Source organism: Odocoileus virginianus, chromosome 32 (genome assembly GCF_023699985.2).
Source record: "Odocoileus virginianus isolate 20LAN1187 ecotype Illinois chromosome 32, Ovbor_1.2, whole genome shotgun sequence".
Taxonomy (NCBI): domain Eukaryota; kingdom Metazoa; phylum Chordata; class Mammalia; order Artiodactyla; family Cervidae; genus Odocoileus; species Odocoileus virginianus.
The window spans coordinates 5,193,351-5,215,965 of NC_069705.1; the positions used below are offsets into that span (position 1 = coordinate 5,193,351).

Below are 22,615 nucleotides of genomic sequence, written 5' to 3' on the forward strand. Positions count from 1 at the left end.
GCTGATAAAGGGCTGGAAGGGTGACAAGATCTAGTTGGGAAAAAGGAGATAATGGGTTCAGGTGAAAGGCAGGCACGGAGACCCAAATGAAGGATGCGGAGAGACTCGAGGTGCCATGTGGGTGGAAGTGGGGGATGTCGTGAGGGAGGGGGCCCCGCCTCCCGGGGGACTCGGCTCAGTTCTGCACCCTGAGCCGAGGATGCAGGGAGGCCTCCTTTCTAAAACTTCAGCTTCCCCTGTGGAGTAGGGCTCCACGATGCCAGCAGGACCCGGTCTCATTCTCTGCCCTCACGCATCTCCAGGCGGGTGAGCTACCTGCCTCCAAGTTCACAGCAGCCAAGGACGGCGGATATTCATTGTAGAAACTTCGTCTGCACGTTTTCCCTTAACACTGAGACATAACGGGTCGGGCGTCCATCACACTGCCCTGCTATACAAACACCTCAACACAGTCCCCTACCTCCACTTTTGTCCTAAAGGAGGACCAAGGCTGTGGTCATTCAAGTCAAAACCAGGGCTTCCCTGGTGGCTCAGGGAAGTGGTTAAGTCACCTGAAAGGTTGATTTTAACGGAGCTTTAACACTAAAGGGGTAATGATAGTAAAGAACGCACCTAGCAATGCACGAGACACGGCTTCGATCCCTGGTCCGGGAAGAGCCCACATGCCGCCGGGCAAGTAAGCCCGTGGGCCACAACCACCGCGCCTGCGAGCCGCACCTACTGAAGGCGGCGCGCCCTAGAGCCCTGCTCCGCCACGAGGGGAGCCGCCGCAACGACAAGCCCGCAGGCCACGCGAGAGAGGAGCCCCTGCTGGCCACAGCTAAAGAAGAGCCCGCGCACAGCACAGCCATGACGATGCAGCGCAGCCAAAAATAAATAAACAGCATTAAAAAAAAAAAAAAAAAAAGACAGGCGTGCCGGCAGCAACAACTGCACAGGGCAGAGCCAGCGGCGGAAGAGGCCCGGAGGAGCGGGCAGCACCGACCCCAACCTGTCGTGCGCCGGGCAGAGTCCCAGGCGCGAGACCACCCCCTGCAAGGCCGCGCGCTGGGGATCCGCTCGGCCCCTGCCGGAGGCAGGAGAGCTCGTGCGCCCAGATCAGCCCCCATCGCAGCTCCCGGCGCTGGGTGATGGGGAGTTCGCTTTTGCCTAAGGCGAGGCTGCGCGAGGCTGCTGGGAGAGACGGGTTTCAAGCCCCACGGCGGCACAGACCACTCTGCCTGCTGGGGCCCAAACGGAATCCCCTGTGGTTTTTAGGGTCCCGGGCAGACACAGGGAATCAGGAACCTGTGGCCAGTGGAATGGGTCAGCGGATTTTTACCTTCCAGCTTCCGTGACATTTTTAGATATAAAAAGTTTCAGTCTTTCGTTAACTTCCCCAGGGAGGTGCTTTGGGGGGACTTGTGTGCCGCAGGGGTGAAGGGAGAAGGCGGGCTTAGAGCTCCATCTCTGCTGAACAGAAGAGAAGGATCACAGTGAACCTGGAAACGCAGTAACAGGCTAGGGCCCTGGAGCACAGGAAGACATAAACTGAAATTAGAAAGACGTTTGCATGCCCTGATGATGATTTTTATGTAATTTTCCATGTACACCCATGTACATGGGGCAACCTACAATATGAATTTCTTCGTAATTAAGCCAGTAAAATTCAGCCATAGAACCAATGAGCATATCCATATAATTTGTGCACCAAGAAAAGTGATTTTAATGGAGGTTAAGAGCCTTTCATCCAAAAGGTTTGTTTTAACAGAGGTTTAACACTGAAGGGGAAATGATGGGAACAGAAAAGGAGAACATCTCGTGGAAGTGTGTTAACTGTCCGTACAAAGTGTCCATTTATCGCATCCAACCCACCCACGGGGACATTCACATCTAGAGTGTAAATTGGAATTTAGAGACTTTATAAAAAACTGTTTTTAATCTCAATATGCCCCAAATGAGAAGCTGTCAATGAGTGGTTAAGGACTCTTAAATTCAGAGACTTTTCAATCACTCTATTCTACAAAAACACTTTATGAAATCATCATAGGGATTAAAAAAACAAAGCTGTAAAATAAACACCAAATAGCATTTTCACACAAAATCAAAGATGCATTTTGCCTACCCCTCAAAGCATGGACTACATAAGCTCAAAGAAAATGTAAATAGGTTCCTTTGAAAATTATCAGCCAGTGGTTTTAAGAAAGGAAAGAAGAAATGGAAGGGGGCGGTGGCCTCAGGACCTTCCATAACATCTTTGTGGAGGGCGCCCAGCCTAAAGGACAGAACCTGCCACACATCAGAGGCAACAGGGCCACAAATCTCCCCTCATCACAGCTCATGAGTCTTCATCCAGGCTAATTCTCATCTTCCATTTCCACCCCAAGTCCAGCCTGTCCCTGGATCCCCGCTTTTTGTCTGTGAGCAATTTCACTATTAATGAGACAGTAAAACTCGACATTCAGAAAACTAAGATCATGGCATCTGGTCCCATCACTTCATGGCAAATAGATGGGGAAACAGTGGAAACAGTGATAGACTTTCTATCACTCCAAATCGCTCCAAAATCACTGCAGATGGTGACTGCAGCCATGAAATTAAAAGACGCTTGGCTCCTTGGAAGAAAATCTAAGACCAACCTAGAAAGCATATTAAAAAGCAGAGACATTACTTTGCCAGCTAAGATCCGTCTAGTCAAAGGTATGGTTTTCCAGTAGTCATGTATGGATGTGAGAGTTGGACTATAAAGAAAGCTGAGCCCTGAAGAAATGATGCTTTTGAACTGTGGTGTTGGAGAAGACTCTTGAGAGTCCCTGGGACCGCAAGGAGATCCAACCAGTCCATCCTAAAGGAGAACAGTCCTGGGTGTTCTTTGGAAGGACTGATGCTAAAGCTGAACCTCCAATACTTTGGCCACCTGATGTGAAGAGCTGACTCATTGGAAAAGACCCTGATGCTGGGAAAGACTGAAGGTGGGAGAAGGGGACGACAGAGGATGAGATGGTGGGATGGCATCCCTGACTCAGTGGATATGAGTTTGAGTAGACTCCGGTAGTTGGTGATAGACAGGGAGGCCTGGGGTGCTGTGGTCCATGGGGTCACAAAGAGATGGGCATGACCGAGCGACTGAGCTGACCTGAGACAGCCTGGGACCGGGGACCGTCTGCTGCTGTGCATGCACCTGGAAAAACATCTCTTCAGCAACAGAATACAGAGGAACGAGCAGGGACTAAACACAACTACATATGTGAGCAGTTGGGGCAAAATATGGGCAAGAAGATATACAGAGAGACCAAAAACCCAACTGCCACTTCTGAAGAGTTGGGAAGAAAAGCAGGGCACTGCGCATGCCCCCTGCACTCAGCACCACCAGAGGGGCGGGCAGACCCTAAGACACCCCCAGCCCGACCCCTGGACACACGCCGCCCCCGCCCGTCTCTAGTTGCGCTTTTGTGTCTGACTCTGTGCGACCCCAAGGACTGTAGCCCACCAGGCTCCTCTGTCCATGGGATTCTCCAGGCAAGAAGACTGGAGTGGGTTGCCACGCCCTTCTCCAGGGCATCTTCCCAACTCGGGGACTGAACCCAGTCTCCTGCACTGCAGGTGGGTTCTTACGGCTGAGCCAGCGGGGAAGCCCAGGACACAGCCCCATCCCTCATGTAAGGAGCGAGCTGCCCCATCCTGCTCAGGGAGTGGGCAAGGGAGCCTGTTACTTGTTTTCACTCCCCCCTATGAAGCAGGGACCCCAATAAAACCTTGCCTGAACTTCCTGTCTGGCCTCTAATCAACGTCTATTGATTGAGGAGGCCAAGAACCGTGGCCAGCATTACCAGAATCACCAAGGTTTGGCAAACGGGAGCCACAGTCCCCTCGCCGCCCATCCGCCCCAGTCGCCCCACCTTCAGTGAGGTTTCCGTGCACACGCGATGCCTGCCCAGCTCCCCAGTGAACACACTAGAAGACCTTAAACCTGCCAGGGAAGGCGACCAGCCAGCGGAGGCTGATGGCAGCAGCACCGTTCTCGGAACAGGAGGAAAAGCATCCCTTCTCAGCCCACGCCCAGGCGGTCAGCCAGCAGCAACGCTGCGCTCCTCCAGTAGAGAGCACAGCCCCGGAGAAGGCATGTAAGCTGTTCTGGGCCCGCGGCAGAGGAGCGAGTGAGTGACAGCTGAATACTTGTATCCAGAAAGGCTCTGTGGCTGACAGCTTGCAGAGGCCGGGGTGTCTCTCAGTGCAGCCAGTTAAGCCCCTTGACCAACCTAACTTCGCTGTGCAAGCATCGTGCTGGCTTCTGGGGCCACAAGCTGAGGAGCACAGGATGCGCGCCTCTCGGGTTTATAATCAAGCTGGGAAGCCTCACGGGTAACAGAACAGCCTGTGGTTCCTAGAGGGATGGACAGAGCCCCAGCGCCCGCCCCCAGAGCACAGGGGAGAGAGCCTGCAGGGGGCTTCAGGGAGGAGGCAGCACTTCAGCAGGCTTCTGGGGTTCCTCGGACAGGGAAGAAGGCGGACCGCACTCCCAGGGCAGGGCCTCAGAAGGAGCTCGGAGCTGTGAGCAGCTCGAGGGCCAGAGGCTCCAGGGCAGCTGGAAGCGGAGTGGTCACCCGTCACAGGGGAAAAGCAGGTGGTGGAGGGGGGACGGAGCTGGGGGAGAGGCCACGGAGCAGCCGGCGCGGCTGACCGCTGGGGGAGCCAGGAAGGCGGGAGTACTTCCGGGCCAACCCACCCGACACCTGTGTTGTAAACGAAGCTGCACTGGGACACGACCACGCCTCTCTGCTCTTTTATTTTCTATAGCTGTGACTGGGCTCCCCCGGTGGCTCAGCGGTAGAGTCCACCCACCAATGCAGGAGACAGGGGTTCGATCCCTGGGTCGGGAAGATGCCCTGGAGGAGGAAATAACAACCCACTCCAGTATCCTTGCCTGGGAGATCCCGTGGACAGAGGAGCCTCGAAGGCTACGGTCCATGGGGTCGGGAGGAAATAACAACCCACTCCAGTATCCTTGCCTGGGAGATCCCGTGGACAGAGGAGCCTCGAAGGCTACGGTCCATGGGGTCGGGAGGAAATAACAACCCACTCCAGTATCCTTGCCTGGGAGATCCCGTGGACAGAGGAGCCTCGAAGGCTACGGTCCATGGGGTCGCAGAGTTGGACATGACTGAGCGACTAAACACCACCACCACCAATAGTGTTTACTACAGCGGCAGAGGTCGGGAACTGAGACGGAGGTCACACGGCCCAAAAGTCAAAACATTCCCTATCTGACCCTTTTTTCAGTTTTGTTGATCAATGGTTGAAAAATGTGAACTCTCACTGGGGTTTCTGTCACTGACCAGAATGCATTGTCAGTTTCCTCCTGTGGTCTCTAAGCAGCACGGCTTCAACCCGCTCCCTCCCCACCACGGACATAAGCTTGTCTGGACCGAATGTCTCACTCTCAATCCCAACTTTCCTGTCTTCATTTGCTGCTGCTCTTTCCCCCGCCCCTGGTTTTTGCTTTAGGGCTTTGCGGTGCTTGCCTCCCTGACATGGTCACCAGCCTCCTGCCCACCAGCAGAAGCTCATCACTCAAGCTGGAGTCATGTTACTTCCTTTCCTCCTCCCCAAGTTATTCATAAATTTTTGCACTACTTTTCAAATGCAGCTGAAAATCAATTTTTTTCCCCCTTGCTGTTACCGCTTTCAAATCCCATGCTCTGACAAATAGCTACTCTTCTGCGCAAAAAAAAAAAAAAAAGGTTCCCTTCTCGTACAAAGCCCTTGGAAAATAGAAGGTACGCCCACCAGTATTCAGAGAACAGGAAAATGAAGAAACAACCTTGCTTTTCTGATGGGACACACAGTAAAGGCTTTCTGTGTACATCCCCGTATACATTTAAAACCAAATTTGATCTATAAAAATTAAATTTGCACATGATTTTCCAGGGCATACATCTCTAATATACAGCAAGGAGTGTGACTGCTGTTTTATTAACCACTGGCAATAAAACCCAGAGTTTTCAAAGCTGCTTTTTAAGGCACACAGTATGTATCACTCCCTGGGACCTAAGCCCAGGGTTGCCTCTTACCCACTGTGTTACGTCGGGTCAATTAACCTCTCTGTGTCTCAACATCCACATCTTCCTAAAACAGGGAGAGAGAGGAACTGAAACTAACCTATCCTACAGGGTTGTTCCGAGGATGGGATGACATGAGCAGTTTACGCAGTGCCTGGTACACAGAAAACGCCTTGTCTGTGTTAGCGAGCACTGTAATTCTGAGGTTTCTTTCTTTCCCCCAACCCAGACTCAAGAATAAGAACATACTGGGAACAGTGCCATGAGACTCGATGTTTCATGGTGAACATGAAGTTGTTTCTGCCCCCATCCCTCTGGTTTCCCGTACTCTTGGCTCCTTTGGGGTGGGGGTGGGGGTCCAGGGATGGACACGGATCCAGAACTAGCCAATCACAGTATTCAGCCCCCGCCCCACTCCCAAGTCCTGCCTTCACCGAGGATCTGGGTCTCTGTGTTTCTGCTGGGTAGGCTATTGGCTGGAGCTGTTGGTTGGCCACCTTTACTAGCCACTTGGAAAAGCTTCCCAGAAACAAAACCAACACAGTAAAATAACAAACCAAAAAAAAAAAAACCCACAAAACCCCAGCTGTGAGAGATGAAGAGGGCAATGAAAATGCCCCTAAAACAAACAGGAGCCTTTGGATCCAGTCATGGTGTCCGGAAAGCCCCATCACATGCGCTGATTTTTTTAGCTTATGGCAAGTTTCAGCTCGGTTTTCTGTCCCTTGCATCCAAAGAGTTCTGCAAAACCCTAGTGAACTGACATGACCTACGACCAGACCTGAAGGCAAACCTTGTGCGTCTTGGTGCTGCAAAGAGAGCGTGGCAAGGAGAGGTGGTAGCCGTGAACTCTAGGCCCGGGTCTGTCTGCAGCCAGTAGGGGGTGGCTGGGAGGGCCGTTTCATCTTTCTGGGTCCTGCTGTACTTGTGTGTCAAGGGAGAGAGGTGACTGAAAACCAATCTCTGAGATCCATTTTCAGCTTGACCATCCCAAGAGTCTCTCTGATTTCTGGGTTTGTTTCAGTTGCTGATACTGTGGTCTAATTGGTTACCGATTCTCTTTATTTTCCTGCTTCCTTCTGTTTCAACTTTTAAAATTTTCTATTAGACTCTCAGTCACTATATTCCAAGTGTTTATTGTCTTCACCTTCAATTGCCTTCTAAAGAAAATACATTTATTTTTGTATACTTGGGCATAATGATCCCATTTTCTTCCCATTCCTGTATTTTTCAATCTAATTAGGGTGATAAGTTCCTTGAGGGTTGAAACTAGAGTTTTCCTGTGGGTGTAAACATTATTATTATTGTTATTTTTTAAATTGGCAACCAACCTGCCAGTTTTTACAGAGTGGCAGGATATGGGTTTTAAGTAATGTAAGCAGGAAATGGGTCTCTAGCCCACACAAAATAAAGGCAAAAGTACCGATTTACCCTGAGTCCACAGCTGCCTTACTCGTTTATAATTGTAGTCTGAACCAAAATTCTCCCACAGAACTTCAGTGTAACATCCACATCTAAAGAATGTCAGACCAAAAAAGGGAGTTAAGGGGACATCCTGTGGGCCTCACATACCCATGTAAATGATCTGACTATTTCAGGGCAGTATCATTCTTTTCTCGTCAGTGGTGGGGTTTAGGGCCTGAGCTAAGTAAAGATTACCTTCATATCACAACATTCATTGATTTTTTTTTTTTTTATTAAATAGCTCTGAAGTCCAGAGGGGATCACAGGAACTGGCTGAAATGTGGACTCATCACCTGCAGACAGAGCCCCCAGAGGATGTCACCCGCGATGCTTCCCTGTCTGGTACCCATGGGGCTGGTGATCCCATGCTTTCATCAGGATCTTAATGATGAATGAGAGCCCAGCCAAAGGGCCTTCATGATGACTTCTTGGCAGATACAACCAAATGACCTGGAGGCAGAGGTTCCAGGGGTGGTTGGTCCAGCAACTCAGGGATGCCGTCAGGGCCCGAGTTTGTCTGTCTGTCCGCTCCTCTGTCCACAGAGCCTGCTCTGGCCTGTCACTGACCTCCTTCAGGGCTGAGGGGACCTGTGGATACCTGCTTCCCCATGCACCTGCAGCAGGAGGTGGGACACTTCGGCCCCAACGTTCTAAGCATGAGTCTTTGGTTTTAGTAACTTTACTTTGATGAAATTTCAGATTTGCTGAAAAGCTTCAAGAACAGTATAAGGAGCTCCTTCACGGTGTATCCCTTCAATCAGATTCATAAGATTTGATATTTTCCACCTCTCTCTTCTTTCTCTCTCATTTCTGTCTCTCTCTCTCACACACACACACATACACACCCTTTCCCTATCTTTTGAACCATGGAGAGCTAGTTGTAGATACTGAGAATAAGAACATTCTCTTTCTCATACAACAAAAGCGCAATGATCAAAGTCAGGAAATTTAAAGTGGACTCAATTCTAATCTACAGTCTGTACTCAAATTTCAATAACCGTCCCAATAACGCCCTTTATGGATAGTTTCCTTCTACTCCAGCATCTTCAGGATCACTTAGCTGTCATGTCCCAGTCACTCTGTCTTTCAGAACCTTGGCATTTTTGAAGAGTACGCGTTAGTTGTTTTAACTGGGTTATTTGCTTTCTTATCATCAAGTTTTCAAAGGTTTTCCATATTCCACATTTAAGTCCTTATCAGATATGTGATTTGTAAATATTTTCTCCTCACCTGTGGCTGATCTTGTCATTAATTTCACAGTGTCTTTGGAACAGCAGACATTTCTGATTTTGATGAAGTCTAATTAACCATTTTTTTCTTTTATGGATCATGAGCATGAGTCTTGAACTCTTTCTCACTGGACCAGCCTAGGTTACAAGTTCATGAAACAATGATAGTGCCTGGAACAGAATATACTAATGGCTTGAGTCAAATGAATTGATCCAACCCTGATGTCTTCCCTGAAGTGCAGAAACCCAAGAGGTGGAAAAGCCCATTTAAACCCTGGGCACAGTTAGGAACACGCTAGGCAGACCATCAAGAAAGATCCTCCAGTCATAGCTCCCGGGGGAGAGCCAGGCGACCGTTGCACACCCTCAGTGTGGGCCCCCCTGGCTCCAGGGACCTTCTCCACTAGCACTGGGCCACATGTTCCAGTTCCAAACTCCATAAGCCTCTGCACAACGTAAGTCTTCAAACCCCACTGTCAGCCTGTGGCCTTCTGCCCCACACTTGCAGACGATGGTGTGCACAGCTCAGCATCTCCAGAGCCACTTAGACCGCCCTGCCCAGGGCCCCATGAGACCCTCACGGGATGCAGGGCAGGTGGGCAGCAGTTCCACCGATCATTCCCCCTGGCACACACACCTGCCTATTCCTCACACCCGCCCAAGCCAGGGCACTGGTCTGGCATGTTCTTGCTCGTTTCATTTGAAAGCACCAAGGAGAACCCACAAGCAATGATTTTTTGGTGCTGTATTCCCTCTGCCTGTGTTAAAGCACGTCTAATTCAAAGACCCATAAGCTGATGATTATGGACCACTCGTTTCTAACCTATTCACATGTTCTCATCTGAATTAAGTGTATAATTGGAGGAGGGGATGGTGGGAAGGAGAAAAGCTGGATCAAGTTTGGAAAAGTGTCAGCGTGCCAAATTTCTAAACGTTTCTTTGACAGCAAAAGTTTTGTGCCCCTCCCCTCTGAGAAAGTGTGCGTTATTTCCACATGCCTCTGCCTCCATTTTATTCTCATCAATACAGGCAGAGCTCTTTATTCCTCCTGTCAAGACGGGGGAATGGTCTGCGTGTGGTTCTAGGACACGCTTGGGTTACCAGCGGAGACGCAGAGTCAGTTACGAGCTGCTCTGGAATACAAGCACGACCCCCAGCTCCTCCCCTTTCACCAAATGCCACTCAAATTGTATCTGAGAAGCCCCAGTTTTCTATGTCCATGTCACCTCTGTTGACACCTAACTGTGGCAATGTATCATTAGTGTTATGTCCGAACTCCACATGCTGATGTCCTCCACAACTTGATTTTGGAGGCTGAGTAATCACATTTACAGATAAAGCAAAGAGAAAAAGAATTTTTGAAGTTCCACTTACATTCTTTGGACATCCCCACTTCAAAGCACTTCTGGAGCCGACAGTACTGGCATCGATTCCTGGTGACTTTATTAATAACACAATTCTTATCTCGGTGACAAGTGTAAATCATGTTCTTCTGAATACTTCTGCGGAAAAAGCCCTGCGGGCAAGTGAAAAGAGGAGAAAATTAAGCAAAACTACTGAGCTTCAGGAGAAATCAAAGCCAACTTTATCAATGCATTGACTGCTCGTTCTGAGTAATGAAGTGATGGCAGCAGAAAAGTTAACTTATTTAAGCCTTAAAATTCTTGTATCCTTGTGAAATATGATAGTCATATTCAGAGTCTCTCCCTTTGCTGCAAAGCAGAAAGTTCCTTTTAATCAAAACTGGACATGACTGTTATTATCTTGCTAAAAGAAAATGAATGCCTTTGGAAATACAATGCAGCGTTGACTTCCCTCCAGACAGGCTTAACTTCCTAAGTGGTTCTCATGCTGGCCAGAGTGATTTCAGGTGAGTCTACTGTCAAGACACCCAACAGAAGAACCATTCAGTTTGCAGAAGGAATTATACGCTTCATGAAAGAATCAGGTCTTTTCAAAGGTGTCCTCTCCAAATCCTTTTACATATTCAGCTCATGTAACAATATTTAAAACATGACTTAATTTACAGAGTGTTTAAGAAAAATATTAGCCAAGGTTGGAAACAAGGCAGAAAAATGACTGCTTGGTCATTTAACAGCATATTAGAGTTGTGCTGTCCAATAAGGTATTGGACAATAAGCTATTAATAAGCTATTGTCCAATAAGCTATTAATCACATGTGGTCATTTAAATCAAAATTGATGAAAATTAAATAAAATTAGTGTGGTAATCTCCACGTCCATCCAAGTTGTGGCAAAGGCCACTATTTCACTCTTTTCAGCGGCTGAGTAGTATTCCATTGTATCCATGTACCACAACTTCTTTATCCATTCAGCTGTCAGTGGACACTTAGGTTGCTGCCATGTCTTGGCTATTGTAAACAGTGCTACAATGAACACAGGAGTCATGTATCCTTTTGAACCATGGTTTTCTCCAGACATATGCCCAGGGGTGGGACTGCAGGGGCCTATGGTAGCTCTATTTTTAGTTTAAGGAGCCTCCCTCTGTTGTCCACAGTAGCTGCACCAATTTACATCCCCACCAGCACTTTCCTCCACGCCCTCTCTGGCATTTATTGTTTGTAGACTTTTTGATGATGGCCATTATGGCTATTGTGAGGTGATGCCTCACTGTAGTTTTGATTTGAATTTCTCCAATAATTAGCGATGTTGAGTGTCTTTTCATGTGTCTCTTAGCCATCTGTATGTTTTCTTTGGAGAAACGACTACTTAGATCTTTAACCTATTTTTGATTGGGTGGTTTGTTTTTTTCATATTAAGCGGCACAAACTCTTTGTAAATTTTGGAAATTAATTCCTTGTGGTTGCTTTGTTTGCAAATATTTTCTCCATTTCAAACACTCAACAGCCACATATGTGCAGTGCCTACCACACTGGACAGCACATGTACAGAATATTATTGTCATTGCAGAAAGTCTGCATATGCAGCACTGACTCATAAACTTACCCAGGTCGTCTAACGGTCTCAGGAAACGTAACTCATTGTGACTTACTGTTTATTACTGATTGGACCCTGACTCTGTAGAGACTGTATAAGACTGGTAACTTAAGAATCATATTGGTCTATTACAGGTGCAAAGATTCCTGCCCAGTTGAGCTATAACCAAAGATTACTGTTTTATTACCTTGCAAGGCATTAATCAGTTGTGTCTAACTTTGCCATCTTATTCCAGCATTTTTTCCCCCATCACTGTATCAGGTACACTGTCTGTGTACCTACCTACCTAGGCATTTTCTCATATCCTTCTTTGAACCAATTTATCTTCCTCCTCTTTTCCTCATTAATGTTTTAAATAAATCCTCAATATGAGTTTACTGCATATTTGACTAAGTTACTGTTTACTAACTTTTGGATGTTATAATTTGATCAAAGAAGCAACTTATCTTGATTTTTGTAAAATTTGAATGAAACAAACAAAACTTTAGGCTCCACAAGCACAGGGTCCCCACCTTCTCCTCTCTGCTTGCCCATCTCCCCACACAGCTCTGCAGAGAATGGAAAATTGAGTGATGCTTGTTAACACAGAGATGAATGAACAGTGACTGACAAGTAAACCTGCTGTCTTTTTCCTCTTCTAATCGCCCATCAAAAACCTCTCTGCTGCTAGGGGTAATAAAAGCAAGGTTAGCTTATCCGTTGTGATGCGACTTTTACCTACACCAGACACAATTCTCTTGAACGTAAGAAACACACCACCCAATGTGTTGAACCGCAAATAAGACTCACCATTTGAGTTCACCTTTCCCGGCAGTACATTAACACTCCAGGAGCCAGAACTAAAAACCTTCAAAGCCAAAGCAAGTAGCCAAGAAAGCTCATGTAACACACACCATTTAGGATATGTACGTGGGCACCCTAGGATCTTAATGTCTAAATAACATATTTTCACTGGCATGGTTCAACTGTAAATGCCTGGAAATCTTGTTTAAGGTTGCAACTCCTGTCACATCCCAGATAAACACATTTTTCCAAGAAAACATAGTTTATTTTTGTACCTCTGGAGCTACAAATATGCTCAGAATTTAAAATAACAGGTTATAAATACCCTGCAACTCTAAGAGAATTTGTGCACTATGGTCACTTCAAACGCATCTTTTCCTGCAGAAAATATTAATGCATATGGGACACTTCTGGCTGCCAGATGTACAAACTCCACTTACAAACACTTCACTCACTACTCTACTGCCAAGAAAGACTGCCACCTGGAAGATCCAGTCTCTGCAGGTGCGAAGCCAGCGAGGTGTGGACAGAGGGGGTCTCCTCCGTTTATTAAAAACCAAATATTCAGTTCGGCACATTCGTGGTGAGGGAGCATGGAGCAGAGGAAACCAATCTCATGACACCGAGATGGAAGAAGAGAGGCTTAAGAACTTTATACGGCACTAATTATCTAGGGAGTGAGGTTCAGTAACAGTGATAGCAGAAACGAAATAGGACTTCTTGGCTTTCCAAATCAGAGTTTAGGCTGGATTACAGAAGGGGAATCTGAGTTTCAGGAAATTATTTCCACCACGACAGGATACTTGACTAAGACGGATGCGGTCAGGTACTTTTGCACACGGGTTGGGTGAACGGAAATGCCCTTGGGGGCCACAGAGGGGCCTGTCTTGTCCAAACGTCCCTCCCCTGCAGTAGATACCATGCACTGTTTGGTAAACCTCATCTCCACTGCGTGGAGGCTCTCGTGTGTGCACATGTGTGGGTGGCACCATAGCCCCATGCCACCAGCATTTTATCCACTTAATGCTTTTATCTAGGTTGAGTCTTCTTTTATTTCTAGCATCATTTAAAATGGAAACCTTTAACCTCTGGCTCGATTCAAAAGCTAGCAGTGTCATTAAAGAACGAGGGGGCACTCACACAATAAACAGAGTGAAGTCCAGTAAAACAGTAGTCAGGGCTTCCCCGGTGGCACAGGGGGTGAGAGTCCACCTGCCAATGCAGGGGACACGGGTTCGATCCCTGCTCTGGGAAGACCCCACGTGCTGCGGTGAAACTAAGCCCGTGTGCCACAGCTCCTGGGCCCGTGCCAAGAGCCTGTGCCCGTAACAGCAGATGCCACTGCAGTGAGAAGCCAGCACACGGCACTGCAGACTAGCTCCCTGCTTCGCACAGCTAGAGGAAAGCCCACGTTGCAACAAGACCCAGCACAGCCCAAAATTAAATACATTAATGAAAAAAAAACAATACTCAGAAGTGATTTCTCTCTTGCTGGATCCGGGCTGTGCTAAAGACGTGGAGCCCAGTCTCCTCACTTCTGCCTGAAAAGGGACAGAGCCAGACTGAGGAAGAAGAGATCAGCCCTGACTTGAGACTTCCCTTTGAAGGATGGAGAGATAATAAACACGCTTCTCACTATGCGACTCAATGAGGTTTAAAGTCAGGAATCTGTCCCACCTAAAACTGAGAGCCTCGTAATTTGGGAATCAAAAAACTGTAGCCTCTCCCACACAAAACAAAACAAAGCCAAAAAAACCGTAGCCCAAATTTGTCTTATGTAAAATGGGCTTTAGAAGTATTGAGTTCAAACAGGAACAGACTCATAGACTTTTAAAGTAAACTTACGGTTACCAAAGGGGAAGGGAGGGACAAGTTAGGAGTCTGGGATTAACACACACACACACACACACACACACACACAGAAAACAGGTAACCAACAAGGGCCTACTGCACAAAACGCTGCTCAACAGGCTGCAGTCACCAGTAGGGAAAAGAATCTGAAGAAGAGTGGACACATGTGTTCACATACCTTTATCACTGTGCTACACAGCAGAAACTACACAACATTGTAAATCAACTAGATTTCCATATAAAATAAAAGCTAAATTGAAAAATTCTTGAAAAAGAAGTACCAAATTCAAGTGTGCTAGTTCTTGCAGCCGGTAGATGGGCAGAGACACACCTGGAGGAGAAGAGGCGGAAAAGCTGAGCAGGTCCAGGGGAAGGAATCGGTCCTCCTCCTCGGAGCGGCTGCAGGGGAGAGGGGAGGTGGGCAGGGCCCTGGAGGAGAAGAGGCGGAAGAGCTGAGCAGGTCCAGGGGAAGGACTCGGTCCTCCTCCTCGGAGCGGCTGCAGGGGAGAGGGGAGGCGGGCAGGGCCCTGGAGGAGAAGAGGCGGAAGAGCTGAGCAGGTCCAGGGGAAGCACTCGGTCCTCCTCCTCGGAGCGGCTGCAGGGGAGAGGGGAGGTGGGCAGGGCCCTGGAGGAGAGGAGGCGGAAAAGCTGAGCAGGTCCAGGGGAAGGACTCGGTCCTCCTCCTCGGAGCGGCCGCAGGGGAGAGGGGAGGCGGGCAGGGCCCTGGAGGAGAGGAGGCGGAAAAGCTGAGCAGGTCCAGGGGAAGGACTCGGTCCTCCTCCTCGGAGCGGCTGCAGGGGAGAGGGGAGGCAGGCAGGGCCCTGGAGGAAAGCTAAGCAGGTCCGGAGGAAGGACTCGGTCCTCCTCCTCGGAGCGGCCGCAGGGGAGAGGGGAGGCAGGCAGGGCCCTGGAGGAGAAGCTGAGGGGTGGTCTCGGGAGTCCCTGCCGGGGAGCCGGGTGCACCCATCCCGAGTGAGGGGCTGGCGGCTGATTCCCGGACCCTTCTCAGGTGTACATTTCTGAGATCCCAAGTGGGTCCTCACAGCAGGGAGGGGCATGTTGAGACAGCTTGAGAGGGAGGGCGAGGGGGCTTCGTGGGCACAGAAAACTGCGAGGAGGCGGTGGCGTTTGGAGACGAAGGATGGACAGACCTGCCACCTGCAGGGGTAACAGCCATGGTTTCTTCAGACTCACGGACACAGAGAACAGCTCTGAGCGGGCCAAGGTGGAGGAGGGGTAGAGAACGGATGGCCCGAGAGTCTGGGATTAGCGGCTGCAAATGACTATATATAAGATGGATAAACAAGAGCCTCCAGGATAGCACAGGGAACTATGTGGAATATGCTGTGATAAGCCATCATGGAAAAGAGTATGGAAAAGAAAGTGAGTATGTGTATAACTGAGTCACTTTGTTGTGCAGAAATTAATACAACATTGTACATCAAATATACCTCAATAAAATGAATGAAAAAAATGAAACCAGAAACAACTATGATTTCTTGGGACTGGCCTTGGGCTTAAAAGTTATTAACCAGAGAGCTTTCCGATGGCTTCAGCTTTCTCTTGGAGTGGAGACCTCAGCTCACCTCTGTGGGGACCTTGGGCGGGTGTCTGTGGCCAGACTGAGGCTACAGTGCCAATCCCAGGAACTGGTTCACAGTCTCCGGTCACCAGTTAGTCTGAGGACCTGGTTTTCTGCCACGAGGTCAAGAAGACAGACCTGCATCACAAACTGAGTCAAGTGTTTCCGAATCATGGATTTTTCAACCTTTCTAACTTCAGGTTCTTCTACTCTTGCTATCAAAGAACTAGCGGTCAACCAAAAAAAAAGAGAAAAATACTCATACGGTAGAGAAGGCCACACAGGCCTTAGAGCCATTTGTGAGCCATCTGCTTCACATCTTAGCAATAACCACAAAACACCCACACCCTACTCAAGATTTCATCTGTCTTCCCTTGGGGATACAAGGTGCCCTTGTTCTAACTGATCTACTATCTACAGGACATAAACAATCATAAATCAGAAGGAAAGATAACTGTCTCTTGCAAACCTAAACATTTTCCTATACCTAAATACTTCAGATTCCTAATTCCCTTGATGAGCTAGTCAGATGTCCCCAATCTAGACAGGACATGAGAAAAAGTGACTCATCTCACTCTCCTTTATGGTGGTGGTTTAGTTGCTAAGTCATGTCCAACCCTTGTGACCCCATGAACTGTAGCCTAACAGGCTCCTCTCTCCACTGGATTCTCCAGGCAAGAATACTGGAGTGGGTTGCCATTTCCTCCTCCAGGGCATCTTCCCAACCCAGGAATCAAACCCAGGTCTCCTGCATTGCAGGCAGGTTCTTTACCAACTGAGCTACAAAGGAAGTGGTTAAGAATTAGGCTTTACATATAATTGTATACAATGTCTTATTCCAAAAAACTACTAGAACTCTTCAATGAATTTGGTAATGCTGCAGGTTACAAAATTAACAGACAGAAATCTGTTGCATTTCTATACACTAACAACAAAAGATCAGAAAGAAAAATTCAAGAAACAATTCTATTTACAATTGCATTAAAAAGAATAAAATACCGAGGAACAAACCTACCTAAGGAAACAAAAGACCTGTACTCCAAAAACTGTAAGATGCTGATGAAAGAAATCAAAGACAGAAGCACATGGAAAGATGTACCATGTTTGTGGATTGGAAGAATCAATATTGTTAAAGTGAGTATACTACCCAAAGCAGTCTATAGATTCAATGGAATCCCTATTATATTACCAATGGCATTTTTCACAGAATTAGAACCAAAAAAGTCTTAAAATTTATATGGAGACCCAAAAGACCCAAAGAGCCAAAGCAGCCTTGAGAAAGAAGAATGGAGCTGGAGGAATCAGGCTCCCTGACTTCAGACTATACTACAAAGTTATAGTCATCAAAACTGTATGGTACTGGCACAAAAATAGAAATCAATGGAACAGGATAGAAAACTCAGACTTAAAACCATGCACCTATGATCAATTAACCTATTACAAAGGCAACAGGACTACACAATGTTGGAAAGACAGTCTCTTCAATAAATGGTGCTGGGAATACTGACACCTACATGTAAAAAAATGAAATGAGATCATTCTTTACCACCAAACGCAAAAATAAGCTCAAAATGAACTAAAGACCTAAATCGGAGACTGGACACTATAACTCCTAAAGGAAGACATAGGCAGAACACTCTGACATAAACTGCAGCAAATATCTTTTCCAATCCATCTCCCAGAACAATGGAAATAAAAACAAAAACAAACAAATGGTACCTACTTAAAGCTTCTGCACAGCAGAGGATACAATAAACAATAAACCGAAAAGACAACCCACAGGTTGGGAGAAAATATTTGCAAGCGATGTGACCGGCAAGGGATTAGTCTCCAAAATTTACAAACAGCTCATGATGTTTAACAGCACAAAAACCAACAGTTCAATCAACAAGTGGGCAGAAGACCTAAATAGACATTTTCCCAAAGGAGACATACAAATGGCCAAGAGGCATATGAAAAGACGTTCAACATCACTAATTATAAGAGAAATTCTAATCAAAACTACAACGAGATATGACCTCATAGCAGCCTCACAGAGTGGCTACTATAAAAAAATCCACAAACAGTAAATGCTGGAGAGGGTGCAGAGAGGAGGGAGCCTCCCTACACTGTTGGTGGGAGTGTAAATTGGTGTAGCCACTATGGAGAACAGTATGGAAGTCCCTTAAAAAACTAAAGATAGAGCTACCATATGTCCCTGCAATCCCACCCCTGGGCATACACCTGGAGAAAAACATGATCCGGAATGATACCTGTGCCCCAGTGTTCATCGCAGCACTGTTTACGATACCCAAGACATGGAAGCAATCCAGATGTCCATCAACAGTGGAATTGATAAAGAAGATGAGGTACATGTATAAAATAGAGTACTACTCAGCCACTAAAAAGAATGAAATAATGCCATCTGCAGCAACATGTGATAGACCTACAGACGGTCATACAGAGCGCAGTAAGTCAGACAGAGAAGGGGAGAGATATTCTATGACATCCCTTATACGTGGAATCTAAAAATTAGTGATACTATGAACTTGCCTACAAAACAGGAGACTCACAGACTTAGAGAACGCACTTACGGCTGCCAGGGGAAGGGACAGTTAGGGAGTCGGGGGTAGACGTGCACACACTGCTGTATCTAAAATGGATCACCAGCAAGGCCCTACTGTATAGCACAGGGAACTCTGCTCAATGTTACGTGGTAGCCTGGATGGGAGGGGAGTTTGGGGGAGAATGGATGCACGTATATGGATGGCTGAGTCCCTCCACTGTTCACCCGAAACTATCAAAGCATTGTTAATTGGCTAAGCCTCAAAACAGAAGTTTTTTTTTTTAAAAAAAAGATTTAGACTTTACAATATTTTTGCAAAAAACAGTGGCCTATACTTTGTATAACGAATTATTATTATGTATAATGTCTTCCCTTACAGAAATGGTTCCTAGTGGAAGCAGGGCTGTGATTTTTGACCCGTAAGGGATGTTTCTGTTGTCATAATGAACGTGGCTGGCAACTACATTAGAGTAGTTAGAGATAGAGGTTAGAGACGGTGCCACACGCCCTGTGATGCCCAGGACCCTTTCTGACAATCCCCCTGCTGTAGACTGAATGCATCCCCTGGAAATTCTTTCACTGAAGTCTACCACTCAATGTGATGGAATTGGGAGGTGGGGCGTTTGGGAAGCACTTAGGCCATAAGGGTTTGTTGTTGTTGTTAAGTCACTAAGTTGTGTCCAACTTTGTGAACCCATGGACTGCAGCACGCCAGGCTCCTCTGTCCTCTATTATCTTCTGGAGTTTGCTCAAATTCATGTCAGTTCAGTTGGCGATGCTGTCTAACCATCTCACCCTCTGCCGCCCACTTCCTCTTTTGCCTTCAGGCTGAGCGCTAAAGAAATGATGCTTTCTAATAGCGGTGTTGGAGAAGACTCCTGAGAGTCCCTTGGACAGCAAGGAGATCAAACCAGTCAATGCTAAAGGAAATCAACCCTGAATATTCACTGGAAGGCCATAAGAATAGAACCCCTTAAAAAGACACCAGAGAGCTGCCTACCCTTTCCTCTCCCACGTGAAGGTAAAGGGGAGAGACATTTGTCCAGGAAGTAGGACGTTGCAAAACTTTGAATCTGCCGAGTACCTTGATCTTGTATTTCCCAGCCTCCAGAACTGTGAGAAATAAATGTTTGTTCCTTATAAAACCAAACCAAACCAAACCAAACAAACAAACAAAACTCTGGCTTGGTCACTTACCATCTGTGTGATATTGCACAAGTTACACCAAGGCCTCAGCTTCCTCCTCCGTAAAATGGGGATACTGAAAGTACCTACTTCATAGGCCCACTCAGTGGGCCTGATCAGGAAATGCACATGAAGTGTTAGTACAACGCCGAGCACATAGCAAGGCCCTGATGAATGGCAGCTTTTGTTTCTGGCAAAACCTCTTTTTCCAAAGCTTTCTTCTGGACAAATTCCAATACACATCTTGTGTTTAAAATAAAGATATCCAAATAGGATAGAACAGTGCTGTGACTCTCTGGGCAACAGGGGCTACTGTGGGCGGGCAGCCTCGTAACTCCAAAGACCCATTCATGATCCATTCACTCAGGGCCATTTAACGGGGGTGTAGAGGCGGCAGGCTCTCCCGGGGAACACCAAGATGGAAAAGATGGATACAGTCTGCCCTTCTCCAACCTACCAGGAGTGAGAAGTCACGTGAACTAGGCGGTGTAGAAGCATTAGAAGAGCCCAGTACAGTGCCTGGCACATAGAGGGCACACATAAATGGAGGGTTTGAAATTGACACCCACACTACCATGCATAAAATAGTAACTAGTAAGGACCTATTGTGCAGCGCAGGCCCTTTACTCAATACTCTGTGATGACCTATATGGGAAGAGAATCTTTAAAAGAGTGGATACATGTGTATGTCAAAGTGAATTACTTTGGTGGACACCTGAAGCTAACACAACATTGTAAATCAGCTATGCTCCAATAAAGTCAAAACACCATGGGTGAGCAGAGGTCGGATGTGAGGAAGGACAGGGAAGGGCCAGTAGTCCAGACTGGCAGAGAGGTGAGTGACGGGGGTGTGTGTGCAGCCACGGTGGGGACAGTGAAGTGATGGGCAGACAGGGTCAGGTCAGGAAGGTCACGCCAGGCACTTGCTGGGAAGGCGCTCCCTCTTCTGTGCAGGTGAGGACCAAGGTCAGGAGCGTATTCTGCCAAGCTGGGCACCACTGACTGCATCCTGCATTAATTTAACACATACTGAAGCATATAAAGAAAGCTGAGCACCCAAGAATTGATGCTTTTGAACTGTGGTGTTGGAGAAGACTCTTGAGAGTCCCTTGGACTGCAAGGAGATCCAACCAGTCTATCCTAAAGGAAATCAGCCCTGAACGTTCATTGGAAGGACTGATGCTGAAGTTGAAACTACCTGATGAGAACTGACTCATTGGAAAAGAGCTGATGCTGGGAAAGATTGAAGGCAGAAGGAGAGGGGACGGCAGATGATGAGATGGTTGGATGGCATCACCGACTCAATGGACATGAGTTTGAGTAAACTCCAGGAGTTGGTGATGAACAGGGAAGCCTGGCATGCTGCAGTTCATGGGGTCACAAAGAGTCAGACACGACTGAGTGACTGAACTGAATCGAATTGAAGACAGTGGAGCCCTGGGTATCAAGGGGCCAGGGGGTGGGAGGGAGTAGGGATGGGGGAAAGGGGTTAATGTTTGGTGGGGGCAGACTTTCAACCTGGGACGGTGAAAAATTCGGGAGGTGAATGATGATGAGAATTATACAACAGTGTGAATGTACTTGGTGCAGCTGAACTGTACAATTAAATATGGTTAAAATAGTATGTTTTATATTACATGACTTTTACCACAATAAAAAAAATCATTATAAAAAATTACAAATACCTAAAGCCCTTAGGTTTGAGCAGGAATGTAGGCCAAGAATCTTTGATTTCCAAAATGACAGCACAATCGGCTGATTCCTGCTTAATCCTCAAGATGATTTTGAGAATTTACAATGCGGTGTTTTGGATGGAAGCGGCTTTTTCCATTTTAGAGCCCCTCTTGTCGGGTTTAACAAGTGTAGAAAGTGTCGTGATCTCTGGAAGAAAGGCACTAAGTGAAACCTTTTTTCTTTTTTCAAAAAAAGGCAACTTGGCCCCGAATTCATCATAAAAAAACAACGGGTCAGGAGAAATTCACGCAAAAGATAGCATGGGCATCACACGTGTTTGCACTGGGCTTCGGCAGGGTTGATTTCTATCCCAAGCAAAGTTCAAAAGGGTGCTTTCTCCTTCCAGAGTGAGAGATGAGAGAGAGAAGTGAGGAGTGTTAGTCATCATTCCTCGCTCATTAAAAGGAATGGTCTGCGATCCCAGCTTGATCCAAGCCACCAAGCAGGTGGCTGCCCCAGGCGGGCATCCCCCGGGCCAGCGAGCCTGGCACGGAGACTCGGGCCGGCCAAGCACAGACCTGCAATTCCCATCTCCAGCCAGAAGCAGAGGAGCTGCCCGTGGGCGGTGAGGGTGGAATACTCCCATTGCAGCTACTTTGGGAAACGCAGCTTTCAGACCAGGAAACACGTTGCCTTAAACAAACAAAAAACACCCTCCGGACTGAGGAGAAATCTATGCGTGACAACGTCTGAGGAGTTATTAATAGCCAGATTTGGGGGGAGAAAGAGAAAAGTGAAGACCTTTTCACCCCACTGAAAGACAATGGTGAGAGGGAGGGAGAAAGTAGAAAAACAGCCCACTGTTTTGATGACAAACAGTGTGCTTCCTCCCCCGTGGAGAGGCTGGGCACGCATGGGCTGGGCACGCTGGCCGGCCAGGCGGGGGCCGCTCTGAGCCACCAAAGGAAAATGCGTGGGAGCCACACTCTGCACAAGAACGTTGCGTCATCCCAAGGGGGACAGGAGTAGAGCCATTCGTTTGTTTAAAAAAAAAGCCCCTGCCAGGACAAGGCGCCACTATTGAGAATTCAGCAGAGGTGAACGGGTGACCACGTGGAGGTGGACAGCCTACCTCCTAGGAGGCCCCAAACTCCATGGCGCCTCTCGCCTGCTCCTGGGAAAGTGGCCTCTGAGTCCTTCCCCTTGACCACGAGTTTCAGCCCCAGTACTCTCCTGCCAACTCCCTCGGACGGGAAGTCTCCTGAGCTCACTGACTCCAGTCCAGGTGAGAAAGACAAGCCTTTATT

At 47.5% G+C, this 22,615-nt stretch overlaps 1 protein-coding gene across 8 annotated transcripts in view; it reads right to left on the reverse strand.

Moving 5' to 3' along the window:
* The window catches only part of RARB (retinoic acid receptor beta), a 1,138,330-nt gene that overhangs the window by 90,253 nt on the left and 1,025,462 nt on the right, over nt 1-22,615 (reverse strand). For all 8 annotated transcript variants that reach the window (XM_070459826.1, XM_070459825.1, XM_070459827.1 and 5 more), the window contains one exon: nt 10,106-10,247. In XM_070459826.1, coding sequence (XP_070315927.1) covers nt 10,106-10,247 — 142 coding nt within the window. The remainder of the gene's footprint in view (nt 1-10,105; nt 10,248-22,615) is intronic.